This window comes from Pleurodeles waltl, chromosome 9 (assembly GCF_031143425.1).
Source record: "Pleurodeles waltl isolate 20211129_DDA chromosome 9, aPleWal1.hap1.20221129, whole genome shotgun sequence".
Classification (NCBI taxonomy): domain Eukaryota; kingdom Metazoa; phylum Chordata; class Amphibia; order Caudata; family Salamandridae; genus Pleurodeles; species Pleurodeles waltl.
Window position 1 is genome coordinate 513,859,608 of NC_090448.1, and position 14,817 is coordinate 513,874,424.

Consider the following 14,817-nt stretch of genomic DNA (forward strand, 5'->3'; position numbering starts at 1 on the left):
TCTTGGGGAGAAATTGGTCCTAGGTCTACCAGATGCTGATGCAGTTTATCATTGAAACAATTACTCAATAGGTGTTCTTTCACAAATAAATTGTACAGCCCATCATAATTACTTACACCACTGCCTTGAATCCAACCATCTAGTGTTTTCACTGAGTAGTCAACAAAGTCAACCCAGGTCTGGCTCGAGGATTTTTGAGCCCCCCTGAACCTAATCCTGTACTCCTCAGTGGAGAATCCAAAGCCCTCAATCAGGGTACCCTTCATGAGGTCATAAGATTCTGCATCTTTTCCAGAGAGTGTGAGGAGTCTATCCCTACACTTTCCAGTGAACATTTCCCAAAGGAGAGCACCCCAGTGAGACCTGTTCACTTTTCTGGTTACACAAGCCCTCTCAAAAGCTGTGAACCATTTGGTGATGTCATCACCATCTTCATATTTTGTCACAATCCCTTTGGGGATTTTTAACATGTCAGGAGAATCTCTGACCCTATTTATATTGCTGCCACCATTGATGGGTCCTAGGCCCATCTCTTGTCTTTCCCTTTCTATGGCTAGGAGCTGTCTCTCTAAAGCCAATCTTTTGGCCATCCTGGCTAACAGGAGGTCATCTTCACTGAGAGCATCCTCAGTGATTTCAGAAATGTGGGACCCTCCTGTGAGGGACTCACTATTTCTGACTAACACAGTTGGAGACAGGACTTGAGGGGTCCTGTTCTCCCTATTTAGGACTGGAGGAGGGACATTGGCCTCCAAGTCACTAATTTCTTCCTCTGTGAGGTCATCATCAGAGGGGTTGGCTTTTTCAAACTCTGCCAACAGCTCCTGGAGCTGAATTTTGGTAGGTCTGGAGCCAATGGTTATTTTTTTGATATTACAGAGAGACCTTAGCTCCCTCATCTTAAGATGGAGGTAAGGTGTGGTGTCGAGTTCCACCACCTGCATCTCTGTATCAGACATTATTCTGCTAAGAGTTGGAATACTTTTTTAAGAATCTAAAACTGTTTCTAGAATCTAATTCAAACTTTTAACAAACTTTTAAACTCTAAAAAGACAATGCTAAACAGGGACTTAACACACAAGGCCCTAGCAGGACTTTTAAGAATTTAGAAAACTTTCAAATTGCAAAAATGAATTTCTAATGACAATTTTGGAATTTGTCGTGTGATCAGGTATTGGCTGAGTAGTCCAGCAAATGCAAAGTCTTGTACCCCACCGCTGATCCACCAATGTAGGAAGTTGGCTCTGTATGCGCTATTTCAAAGTAAGGAATAGCATGCACAGAGTCCAAGGGTTCCCCTTAGAGGTAAGATAGTGGCAAAAAGAGATAATACTAATGCTCTATTTTGTGGTAGTGTGGTCGAGCAGTAGGCTTATCCAAGGAGTAGTGTTAAGCATTTGTTGTACATACACATAGACAATAAATGAGGTACACACACTCAGAGACAAATCCAGCCAATAGGTTTTTATATAGAAAAATATCTTTTCTTAGTTTATTTTAAGAACCACAGGTTCAAATTCTACATGTAATATCTCATTCGAAAGGTATTGCAGGTAAGTACTTTAGGAACTTCAAATCATCAAAATTGCATGTATACTTTTCAAGTTATTCACAAATAGCTGTTTTAAAAGTGGACACTTAGTGCAATTTTCACAGTTCCTAGGGGAGGTAAGTATTTGTTAGGTTAACCAGGTAAGTAAGACACTTACAGGGCTTAGTTCTTGGTCCAAGGTAGCCCACCGTTGGGGGTTCAGAGCAACCCCAAAGTCACCACACCAGCAGCTCAGGGCCGGTCAGGTGCAGAGTTCAAAGTGGTGCCCAAAACACATAGGCTAGAATGGAGAGAAGGGGGTGCCCCGGTTCCGGTCTGCTTGCAGGTAAGTACCCGCGTCTTCGGAGGGCAGACCAGGGGGGTTTTGTAGGGCACCGGGGGGGACACAAGCCCACACAGAAATTTCACCCTCAGCAGCGCGGGGGCGGCCGGGTGCAGTGTAGAAACAAGCGTCGGGTTTGTAATGGAAGTCAATGGGAGATCTAGGGATCTCTTCAGCGCTGCAGGCAGGCAAGGGGGGGGTTCCTCGGGGAAACCTCCACTTGGGCAAGGGAGAGGGACTCCTGGGGGTCACTTCTCCAGAGAAAGTCCGGTCCTTCAGGTCCTGGGGGCTGCGGGTGCAGGGTCTCTCCCAGGTGTCGGGACTTAGGATTCAAAGAGTCGCGGTCAGGGGAAGCCTCGGGATTCCCTCTGCAGGCGGCGCTGTGGGGGTTCAGGGGGGACAGGTTTTTGTACTCACAGTCTTAGAGTAGTCCTGGGGTCCCTCCTGAGGTGTTGGATCTCCACCAGCCGAGTCGGGGTCGCCGGGTGCAGTGTTGCAAGTCTCACGCTTCTTGCGGGGAGCTTGCAGGGTTCTTTAAAGCTGCTGGAAACAAAGTTGCAGCTTTTCTTGGAGCAGGTCCGCTGTCCTCGGGAGTTTCTTGTCTTTTCGAAGCAGGGGCAGTCCTCAGAGGATGTCGAGGTCGCTGGTCCCTTTGGAAGGCGTCGCTGGAGCAGGATCTTTGGAAGGCAGGAGACAGGCCGGTGAGTTTCTGGAGCCAAGGCAGTTGTCGTCTTCTGGTCTTCCTCTGCAGGGGTTTTCAGCTAGGCAGTCCTTCTTCTTGTAGTTGCAGGAATCTAATTTTCTAGGGTTCAGGGTAGCCCTTAAATACTAAATTTAAGGGCGTGTTTAGGTCTGGGGGGTTAGTAGCCAATGGCTACTAGCCCTGAGGGTGGGTACACCCTCTTTGTGCCTCCTCCCAAAGGGAGGGGGTCACAATCCTAACCCTATTGGGGGAATCCTCCATCTGCAAGATGGAGGATTTCTAAAAGTCAGAGTCACCTCAGCTCAGGACACCTTAGGGGCTGTCCTGACTGGCCAGTGACTCCTCCTTGTTGCTTTCTTTGTTCCCTCCAGCCTTGCCGCCAAAAGTGGGGGCCGTGGCCGGAGGGGGCGGGCAACTCCACTAAGCTGGAGTGCCCTGCTGGGCTGTGACAAAGGGGTGAGCCTTTGAGGCTCACCGCCAGGTGTTACAGCTCCTGCCTGGGGGAGGTGTTAGCATCTCCACCCAGTGCAGGCTTTGTTACTGGCCTCAGAGTGACAAGGGCACTCTCCCCATGGGGCCAGCAACATGTCTCTGGTGTGGCAGGCTGCTGGAACTAGTCAGCCTACACAGACAGTCGGTTAAGTTTCGGGGGCACCTCTAAGGTGCCCTCTGTGGTGTATTTTACAATAAAATGTACACTGGCATCAGTGTGCATTTATTGTGCTGAGAAGTTTGATACCAAACTTCCCAGTTTTCAGTGTAGCCATTATGGTGCTGTGGAGTTCGTGCTTGACAGACTCCCAGACCATATACTCTTATGGCTACCCTGCACTTACAATGTCTAAGGTTTTGTTTAGACACTGTAGGGGTACCATGCTCATGCACTGGTACCCTCACCTATGGTATAGTGCACCCTGCCTTAGGGCTGTAAGGCCTGCTAGAGGGGTGTCTTACCTATACTGCATAGGCAGTGAGAGGCTGGCATGGCACCCTGAGGGGAGTGCCATGTCGACTTACTCGTTTTGTCCTCACTAGCACACACAAGCTGGCAAGCAGTGTGTCTGTGCTGAGTGAGAGGTCTCCAGGGTGGCATAAGACATGCTGCAGCCCTTAGAGACCTTCCTTGGCATCAGGGCCCTTGGTACTAGAAGTACCAGTTACAAGGGACTTATCTGGATGCCAGGGTCTGCCAATTGTGGATACAAAAGTACAGGTTAGGGAAAGAACACTGGTGCTGGGGCCTGGTTAGCAGGCCTCAGCACACTTTCAATTGTAAACATAGCATCAGCAAAGGCAAAAAGTCAGGGGGCAACCATGCCAAGGAGGCATTTCCTTGCAGGGTGGCCCAACAGAAGTTCAAAGGGGGTAAAACCACCCCCTTTCTGAGGCACCTCTCTGTATGCAAACAAGAGGCAAGGTAACAGGACAGCCCATCTCCTACTGAGTTTTTCATGGAGGCCCAATATCATGCCTTTCATGGCTTTGTTGGATCTCTCTACTAAACCATTTGTCTCTTGGGAGATAGCGGGCGGTGAACTTGTTGCTTATACCACACTCATCCCGCATAGCATTAGGTATACAGACATGAAATTTGTCCCTCTATCAGATACTACCTCTTTAGGAAACTCAACTCCGGTGAAGATACCATGGAGGGCTTTTGCCACTGCAGGGGCAGTGACAGTCCTTAGGGGAATTGCCACTGGGTACCTAGTGATACAGTTCACTACCACTAGAATGAAGTTTTAGAGGGTCAAGGGGACAAAAAATGAAAATCCCCACCCTCTCAAAGGGAGTCCCAACCACTGCAAGTAGAATTAAGGAAGACTTTGGCTGTCCCCCTGTCTTGCCACTGGCCTGACCGGTGACACAGGAGCGACAAAACCATGTAAGCATGTGCATGTGGCATGTAATGCTGAAATTTTACATTCTGTGCATACTTTCACCATCTAGTGTTGGGCTCAGACGTGTAAAACTTATTTTTCTCTGAAATAGTTTTTTTTTTTGAGTCACAGGACCTAGTGACTCTACCCGCTTGTGGTAATGCACATGGGCATCGATCCACTGTTAGATCGTTACTTTCCAGCACAGAGGGCGAGATTGGAGCTGGAGCATAGAGAAACAGTAAAGATAACCATCCAAAGTGAAGCATTACAGAAAATGAAAGGAAAGAAAGTAGGTGCAACAATCATAGGTGACCTGGGAGGAGGACTGACATGTGAATCTACAGCACTACATGCCACAAGCAGAAGCATACAGGTTAAGTAATATTTTTCGTTTGTAGCATGTGTAGCTGTAGATACACCTGCTGAGCATAGACTGTAAAGCAGTCCTTCCTAAAGTGGTGGCTTAGCCTGAGGATGGTGCAGTAGACTGGAAAAGTGTACACAGGTCAGCCTGACCAACTCTACCTGTTGTCTGGCCAAGACAATCACAGAGTAGTGTATGGTAAATGTATGAGGGGTGGGCCAAATAGCAGCCTTACCAGTGTCTGCTAATGGCTTACTTAAGAAGGACATAGAAGTCCCTTTCTTATGAGTAGAATGAGGTCTGGGTGGGGCAGGCAGGGATATTTTAGCTTTTACATAAGCAGTCTATAGGCATATGACCAACCAGAGTGCAACACCTATCTTGGAAATGCCATTTGTCCTGTGAGGCTTGGAGCATACCATGAAAACTGGTTGCATTTTACAGAAGGATTTTCTTCAGCCAATGTAGTACATCAATGCTCTCTTGACAATTTGTGGAGCATGCTTGACCACAACCTCGGAGTGGTGGAAAAAGACTGGGAGATCGACTGTATGGATAATGTAAAAATTAGAGACTAACTTAGGGAGGCATCTTGGATTGATTCTGAGGACCACCCTACTGTGTTCTACCTCAAAGAAAAGCTCCTCCAAGGTAAGAACATGAATTTCACTAACCCACCTGAGGGAAGTTACAGCTACAAGGAACCCTACTTCCAGGAGAGAAACTGCAATGGGTAGGAGGGAAGTAGTTCAAAAGGCAGACCAATAAGTCTTGTAAGGACTACACTGAGGTTCCACACAGGAGCAGGAGGTATCTGAGGTAGAATAACCCTTTTGAGGCCTTTCATAAAGGCTTAAATGAATGGTATGTTAAAGAATGAAACGGGTCTATATTGCAGGAGGGCAGCTACAACCGCCAGGTGTAATCAAATTGAAGTGTAGGCAAGGCCAGATTTCTGTGGGTGAAGAAGGTAACACACACAGTCTTGTAACACTGCTGTGAAAGGATTGGAATGTTTAGGAATATAGTGCACAAACCACTTCCATTTAGCTGCATAGCAGGCCCTGTGTTTTAACATGGTTCTCCGTTTACATTTATCACATGATATTTGAATTCACCGATCTTTTACCTGTTACAGAGTAACATCTTTCACATGTTATGTAGTATTTTTTATTTTTTTTCTGCGACTCACCTCAGGCGAACTGTCGCTGGTGTTTGAATCTGAAGGGCTGCTTGGTTGCTTGTTTAACTGAGGGACATCAAAAGAAAGTTCTAAAGTTTCCTTTCTTGGCTCGGTCTTCACCACTACCTCACTATTAAGTGCAGGGTCTGTGTTACTCAGCAGAGGCTTTGACGATTCTGATGCTGCTGGAGACATTGGAATCCCCAATCTCTGTAATTGTTCATTTGACGTATGAAGCATTACATCATTATACAGTGGAGCATCATTACTCTGCTGCTCCTCGGATTCTGGAAAAATAAATCTGGCATTAGGTCAAGTAAGATATGGAGGATGACAATTAATCTAAATGTATTTAATCAATCATCGGAGCAGAAGCGAACGAGGAAGCGCAATTAGCTAAACCACTTCAGAACTAAGCAATATTTGGGACAGTGGGTGTATTTCACATACTTTAAAGCTACTTGCGTGCTGAAAGGAATTGCCCCCATTGTTTAGCAACAGCCTACAATAGTTTTAGTGTATGAATGCCACAACAGCTTTGCACATTGCCTTTTCCAGATGTAAAGAATGACACAGCATCTTCTGATTCAACACAGAGACATGGATAAAGGCTCTGACTGACTAACATGTAGACCACAAATTCCAACGAGTTAAATGTTTACCAAACACAGGTTTAAAAAAAAAAAAAAAAAAAAAAAAAAGGCAGAAGAGATGTGTTATTTCTGGGTGAGAATTGATACCTATCCAGATGGTAAGGTGTAGGGACGTGAAGTAAAAAGGGCTGATCCTATAACTAAAAGCAACATGAAAGCATCTTGTCTTGGACTGTGGTCAGGGGCAACAGATCACAACTTGGTGTCACAGCAATCACAAAACATTTCCCAAACCTCAACTGTGCAAAAATAGAGAAATTCCAGAAAAGGCCCAGTGAAGTTGCATGAGTAGGCACTATGAAATTTGAAAGTGGTTAGGGAGAAAGCTGAAGCTAAGCTTTCTGATCTAAAGTTAGTTGCCCCATGTAAGGCAGTTGACTTAATCCTCTTGATTTAACAATGGATTTTGTTCTTTCTAATCTTTATTTTATGCATAGTTTAAGATAAGACACGTCAAGTCCTTATTTGCTAAACAGATAGTCATATAAAGCTTTCTCAAATAAGTCAGCTGTCATTTTTAATAAGCACTCAAGAGCAACCATAACATTTATTTGTTAGGAAATGGATCACTTATTTAACTTTATAATATATCAAACTGCTTTAATTAAGGAAATCTTGGCAAGCCATTATCAGTATTTGATTAAACTGCTCAGTTATTAAGGCTGCAAAATGAAATCAGATTCCAGTTGGGAGTATTTCCTACTTCCTAAAAATAATTTACAGTTGTACCTGGAAACATGAATAAAAAAATGTTATTCCTCTATGGAGTCACCAGCCACTTTAATTCTTGTTGAACTTTACGGTCTCATGCCAGCATCTGTATTAGGCATTTACATAAATACTTAAAAATATGTTGGTCAAAATATTTAGGAGACAAAATGATCCATATTGCAAAGCTGAAAGGCCTACGGTGTACAAAGCTTTTTTTCCAATCTTTGAAAATAGTGCTTATTTTTAAAATTTAGTCCCTTGTCTACCTTTCACTCAGTCAGGTTTTATATTACAAATCTTGTACGACTATGCATTAATATGGTTTAAGTGGACCCCTTAAATTCAGGTGGAAAGCAAACTATTTTTCAATAAGAGAAATATTTCCCCCTACAAATTCTATCTTAAGGATCCACAAACCATAGACTAAGGCTTAGCAAAACATAGAAAATGCTCATAGACAAGCCATTTACAATTAAATCATTTTAACACCCAGCCTACAATGGAAACTGATTGTACTAGCTCAGTCTCTGGCCATACAATAAAGATATGCAACGGCAACTAATACAGTTATCAACATGGCCCAAAATTTGCAGTTTAAAATAGAAAATAATGCTTTCTTTAGAAATTCGAAATGCATGTGGTATTTTCTGGTGTCTGTCTTACAAATTGAACAGCAAACAATGACAGGTACAAGTACAGGTGCTTTCTTAAATTTCGTGTATTTACACTGTGCAACTAAGTGCTAACAACTCATCAAATACACACCAAATAATAAAATTAAAATGGCAGATAGCTGCGTGCTTCTACTCAAATTTCCCCACTCCCAGACTCTGTAACGGTGGGTGAGAATTTGTGTCAATTCAATACAAATCTGAGGATCATTCAAATCCCAGAAAGACAGGTTTAAAATATCCTAGTGTGTTATCACCACAAACAACCTTCACCGAAAGCTTACCAGTCCCTTTTGACAACATAAGCTGTTCCATTGTTGTCATGTATTTGATCCATGTCGCTGGTTCATGCCTGGATAATATTTTCTACTGCGGTCCATTTTGTGCATCCTTTCTAGCTTTGCTGTCCAAGATAGCCCCATGGTTGCTTCCTTTTATTAATCAAAATAGCTTTAAAACACTGATATTTCTGTCCATTCTTTTTCCAACTTCCATTAGTTCACTGAATGCTGTTGCCACAAATATGCAATAATTATCCTTTATTCTTCATTTTCTCACATTGCCTCATATTGGGGGCCATAATGAATTGCAATGTTATTTCGATCTTAGCATCCATCATAAGGTGTACAGCGCCTGTCATGCTACCCCATACATCACAAGCAAATTACTGTTTCTTTTGGGTTTGTTTATTCTAATCAGCATATGCAACAAAAGATTTGGCAAGAGAAACTGCTTCTTTGAGGCATAAAATACAAAGTAATTTTAAGTGCACTGTTGATCTTGCACAGACTTTTGAAAACATTTTACCGGACAATTACTAGTATTAATTCTTCTGGTATCAGATCCAAATGTAAGTTATTTCAGAACCAACCCATGAAACACAGGGTCCTCTATACAAATTAGCTCTAAATGTGCCCGCAGCACACAAAACATAGCTGTCTAGCATGGGGGAAGTCACGAAGCAAAGTAAAAGTATTAATCTTAACGATGAAACTAACGACACAAAACAGCAGAGATTAGAGTCTTCATTGTTCCATCTGGTGCTGCTTTCTTCTCCTCACTAAAATGATGGCACATTCCTATTACATAGACATCAGAGTCAACAAAGGGAAATGAGCCCTTGTCCCCAAAAAGCCTCTTTAAAAAGACTTCTAATATTGATGTACAAAAAAAGCAGTAAGATGTCCAATAAAATGAGACGTTGAATCTCCCAGAACTGCCTTAGTTAATATTAAGGTCCTTACAGCTTGCCTAGAGGCAAATGCTAGAGAGAACAGAAAAGGTAGCTTGAGAAGACAAACTGCCCGGGTACACAGATGCACTTTATACTTTATGCAGATGCAATAGCCCTTCATTCTTAATACTAACGTGCACAATATCAGTAAAAAAAATTTTTTTAAAACTCAGACGGCGTCAAACATGAAATAAAAAAAAGGATCTTATAACACCAGCTAAAAAATAGTAGGCAATTGGAATTGCAAGTTTTTGCACCACCCACCATTTGTGCAGAAATCATCCAAGGGTATAATCACATCTCCAGCATCTGGTGCCAGCATAGTTAAAGCATCTGGTTCTCCCTTTAATATTTCAAACAGGTTAGTGGCTTCCTTTTCAGATTCAATCACAGGCGCCATCTCAACATCAGGCACCTCTTCTTTTTTCAGCATGCTTTCGGTTTGCCCAAGGGAGAAGATTAACTCTTTCTGGACTATGCCACTGCAAGAAATATAAATCTTGTGTTACCCAACTTTGTCATTTAACACAACAGGCAACATATGACAATCACCTTTGAAGTGGTTTTCAGCTTCAACAATACACAATTTCAAAAGAGAATAAACTATATTGTATTTAAAAGCAGAGATTAACATAATTGAAAATCCATGTAAATGTGTAGCAGTAGCCTAATCGAAGTCAAATTTAACTGCACAACATAAAGCAAAGTCATAGGGGATAACAATGTGAGCTGCACATGAAGGTCATTTGTATATGTACAAGAATATTTATAGTAGATAGTACTAATGATTTATCCCAGCTAGTACACAGCGGGGTTTCATTTTAACAGGGGCAATTTAAGAACGACTACCACAAAGGGTTAGGGATTTGTTTGATGGATCTAGTGGTAACATTAATGGCTATACCATGGTGTTCTAAGTCCTCCATTGTCTCAAGTGTGACCCATTAAAGGTTTCCAACTTAGCAGAACCTTCTTGATTTTACATCTTGCAGTGATTATAGTTTCACAAGGTATGCCTAAACAATAACAGCAATATATACAACAGGAGCTACTCATGGACCCAAGAGGTTAATCATATATTGTAGTGCTGCAGATTCACGTGCTATGCATGATTCCTCCATCTAGTGTTGGGCTCGGAGTGTTACAAGTTTTTCTTCAAAGAAGTCTTTTTTCGAGTCACAGGAACGAGTGACTCCTCCTCTTGGTCATAGTGCGCATGGTCATCCACTGCTTTGTTAGATTGTTTTCCCACAAAAGGATGTAGGAAGGAGTGATAGAGTGAAAGAATGGAACTGTGCTACAAAATGTAATAAGTAAATGAGATGTCCATGCAGAAGTAAATATATACACATATGTACAAAGAAGAAACTGCAACAACTACAGGCTTCCGGGGAGGAGGGAGGGTGCATGTGAATCTGCAGAACTACATGCCATGAACAGATGTACACTGGGTAAGTGACATTTTCCATTTGATGGCATGTGTAGCTGCAGATACACATACTATGCATAGACTAAAAAGCAGTTCTTCTCCACAAAAGAAGCTGTGGCTAGCTTGTAGGAGTTGAAGTAGTTTGAAATAATGGTTTTAGTACAGCTTGACCAACATTGGCCTGTTGCTTTGAAAATACATCCACACAGTAATGCTTTGTACATGTGTAAGGAAATGCCTCCTTGGCATGGTTGCCCCCTGACTTTTTGCCTTTGCTGATGCTATGTTTACAATTGAAAGTGTGCTGAGGCCTGCTAACCAGGCCCCAGCACCAGTGTTCTTTCCCTAACCTGTACTTTTGTATCCACAATTGGCAGACCCTGGCATCCAGATAAGTCCCTTGTAACTGGTACTTCTAGTACCAAGGGCCCTGATGCCAAGGAAGGTCTCTAAGGGCTGCAGCATGTCTTATGCCACCCTGGAGACCTCTCACTCAGCACAGACACACTGCTTGCCAGCTTGTGTGTGCTAGTGAGGACAAAACGAGTAAGTCGACATGGCACTCCCCTCAGGGTGCCATGCCAGCCTCTCACTGCCTATGCAGTATAGGTAAGACACCCCTCTAGCAGGCCTTACAGCCCTAAGGCAGGGTGCACTATACCATAGGTGAGGGTACCAGTGCATGAGCATGGTACCCCTACAGTGTCTAAACAAAACCTTAGACATTGTAAGTGCAGGGTAGCCATAAGAGTATATGGTCTGGGAGTCTGTCAAACACGAACTCCCCAGCACCATAATGGCTACACTGAAAACTGGGAAGTTTGGTATCAAACTTCTCAGCACAATAAATGCACACTGATGCCAGTGTACATTTTATTGTAAAATACACCCCAGAGGGCACCTTAGAGGTGCCCCCTGAAACTTAACAGACTATCTGTGTAGGCTGACTAGTTTTAGCAGCCTGCCACAAACCGAGACATGTTGCTGACCCCATGGGGAGAGTGCCTTTGTCACTCTGAGGCCAGTAACAAAGCCTGCACTGGGTGGAGATGCTAACACCTCCCCCAGGCAGGAATTGTCACACCTGGCGGCGAGCCTCAAAGGCTCACCTCCTTTGTGCCAACCCAGCAGGACACTCCAGCTAGTGGAGTTGCCCGCCCCCTCCGGCCAGGCCCCACTTTTGGCGGCAAGGCCGGAGAAAATAATGAGAAAAACAAGGAGGAGTCACTGGCCAGTCAGGACAGCCCCTAAGGTGTCCTGAGCTGAAGTGACTCTAACTTTTAGAAATCCTCCATCTTGCAGATGGAGGATTCCCCCAATAGGGTTAGGATTGTGACCCCCTCCCCTTGGGAGGAGGCACAAAGAGGGTGTACCCACCCTCAGGGCTAGTAGCCATTGGCTACTAACCCCCCAGACCTAAACACGCCCTTAAATTTAGTATTTAAGGGCTACCCTGAACCCTAGAAAATTAGATTCCTGCAACTACAAGAAGAAGGACTGCCTAGCTGAAAACCCCTGCAGAGGAAGACCAGAAGACGACAACTGCCTTGGCTCCAGAAACTCACCGGCCTGTCTCCTGCCTTCCAAAGATCCTGCTCCAGCGACGCCTTCCAAAGGGACCAGCGACCTCGACATCCTCTGAGGACTGCCCCTGCTTCGAAAAGACAAGAAACTCCCGAGGACAGCGGACCTGCTCCAAGAAAAGCTGCAACTTTGTTTCCAGCAGCTTTAAAGAACCCTGCAAGCTCCCCGCAAGAAGCGTGAGACTTGCAGCACTGCACCCGGCGACCCCGACTCGGCTGGTGGCGATCCAACACCTCAGGAGGGACCCCAGGACTACTCTAAGACTGTGAGTACAAAAACCTGTCCCCCCTGAGCCCCCACAGCGCCGCCTGCAGAGGGAATCCCGAGGCTTCCCCTGACCGCGACTCTTTGAATCCTAAGTCCCGACACCTGGGAGAGACCCTGCACCCGCAGCCCCCAGGACCTGAAGGACCGGACTTTCACTGGAGGAGTGACCCCCAGGAGTCCCTCTCCCTTGATCAAGTGGAGGTTTCCCCGAGGAACCCCCCCCTTGCCTGCCTGTAGCGCTGAAGAGATCCCTAGATCTCCCATTGACTTCCATTACAAACCCGACGCTTGTTTCTACACTGCACCCGGCCGCCCCCGCGCTGCTGAGGGTGAAACTTCTGTGTGGGCTTGTGTCCCCCCCCCGGTGCCCTACAAAACCCCCCTGGTCTGCCCTCCGAAGACGCGGGTACTTACCTGCAAGCAGACCGGAACCGGGGCACCCCCTTCTCTCCATTCTAGCCTATGTGTTTTGGGCACCACTTTGAACTCTGCACCTGACCGTCCCTGACCTGCTGGTGTGGTGACTTTGGGGTTGCTCCGAACCCCCAACGGTGGGCTACCTTGGACCAAGAACTGAACCCTGTAAGTGTCTTACTTACCTGGTAAAACTAACAAAAACTTACCTCCCCCAGGAACTGTGAAAATTGCACTAAGTGTCCACTTTTAAAACAGCTATTTGTCAATAACTTGTAACGTATACATGCAATTTTTATGCTTTAAAGTTCCTAAAGTACTTACCTGCAATACCTTTCGAATGAGATATTACATGTAGAATTTGAACCTGTGGTTCTTAAAATAAACTAAGAAAAGATATTTTTCTATAACAAAACCTATTGGCTGGATTTGTCTCTGAGTGTGTGTACCTCATTTATTGTCTATGTGTATGTACAACAAATGCTTAACACTACTCCTTGGATAAGCCTACTGCTCGACCACACTACCACAAAATAGAGCATTAGTATTATCTATTTTTACCACTATTTTACCTCTAAGGGGAACCCTTGGACTCTGTGCATGCTATTCCTTACTTTGAAATAGCACATACAGAGCCAACCTCCTACAACATGTATGTGGTGTAGACCATGTGGCAGCTTGACATATGTCTGCCATTGGCATGTTTCCTAAAAATGCCATAGAAGCACTTTTTTTCCTAGTGGAATGAGCTTTAGGAGTTATCAAAAGTTGTTGTTTTGCTTTAATGTAATATGTTTGAATACATTTTACAATCCATCTAGCTAATCCTTGTTTAGAGATAGGATTTCCTTTATGTGGTTGTGCTGTTTTAAGATCACAAGTGTGAAGGGCTCTTTCAGAAGTTGAATCTGGCTGTGAAAAGAAGACTGTTAGGTTAATGTGAAAAGGAGAGGCTACCTTTGGCAAGACTTTTGGATTAGTTCGAAGTACAACTTTATGCATGTGTACTTGGAAAAAAAAGGTTCCTCCATAGTGAATGCCTGTATTTCACCAACTCTTCTTAATGAAGTAACTGGTACTAAGAAAGCAACTTTCCATGTTAGAAATTTAATCTCGCACAAATGCATAGGTTCAAATGGTGACCCAATTAGTCTTGTGAGTACAATATTTAGATTCCAAGCAGGAGGTGGTGGGGTTCTTGGTTGAATAATTCGTTTTACAGTCCTTCCATGAACGCTTTAATAACTGGAACTCTAAAAAGAGAGGTATGTTGTATCATTTGAAAGTATGCTGATAAAGCAGTAAGATTAATTTTAATAGATGAAAACGCTAAATTTGTTTTTTTGTAAATGAAGTAGGTAGGATCCAATATCTTGTACTGATGCTGCAAGTAGGTCAATATTTTTAGATTGACAGTAATAAACAAAACGTTTCCATTTGTTAGCATAGCATTGTCTAGTGGTAGGTCTGCGTGCTTGTTTGAGAACTTCCATACGTTCTAATGGAAGTTGCAAATATCCAAATTCTACGACTTCAGGAGCCAAATCGCTAAGTTGAGACCACTGGGATTGGGATGTCTGATTTGACCTTTGTTTTGTGTTAACAAATCCGGTCTGTTAGGAAGTTTGCAGTAAGGTACTGCAGACAGATCTAGGAGTGTTGTGTACTAATGTTGTCGTGCACACTTGGGGACTAGGAGTATCATGGTGAGAAAAGTTTGACACAGTTTGTTGACCAGAAATGGAATTAGCAGGAGAGGGGGGAAAGTGTGAGCAAATATCCCTGACCAGTTGATAGATCGAGCATTGACCTTGGACAGAGGGTGTGGGTGCCTGGATGCGAAGTTC

At 44.0% G+C, this 14,817-nt stretch overlaps 1 protein-coding gene across 4 annotated transcripts in view; it reads right to left on the minus strand.

Moving 5' to 3' along the window:
* Positions 1–14,817, minus strand: part of HIF1A (hypoxia inducible factor 1 subunit alpha) — a 355,909-nt gene that overhangs the window by 146,326 nt on the left and 194,766 nt on the right. For all 4 annotated transcript variants that reach the window (XM_069207397.1, XM_069207395.1, XM_069207394.1 and 1 more), the window contains 2 exons: positions 9,541–9,758; positions 6,017–6,294 (listed from right to left, as the gene is read on the minus strand). In XM_069207397.1, the coding sequence (XP_069063498.1) occupies positions 6,017–6,294; positions 9,541–9,758 (496 nt within the window). The remainder of the gene's footprint in view (positions 1–6,016; positions 6,295–9,540; positions 9,759–14,817) is intronic.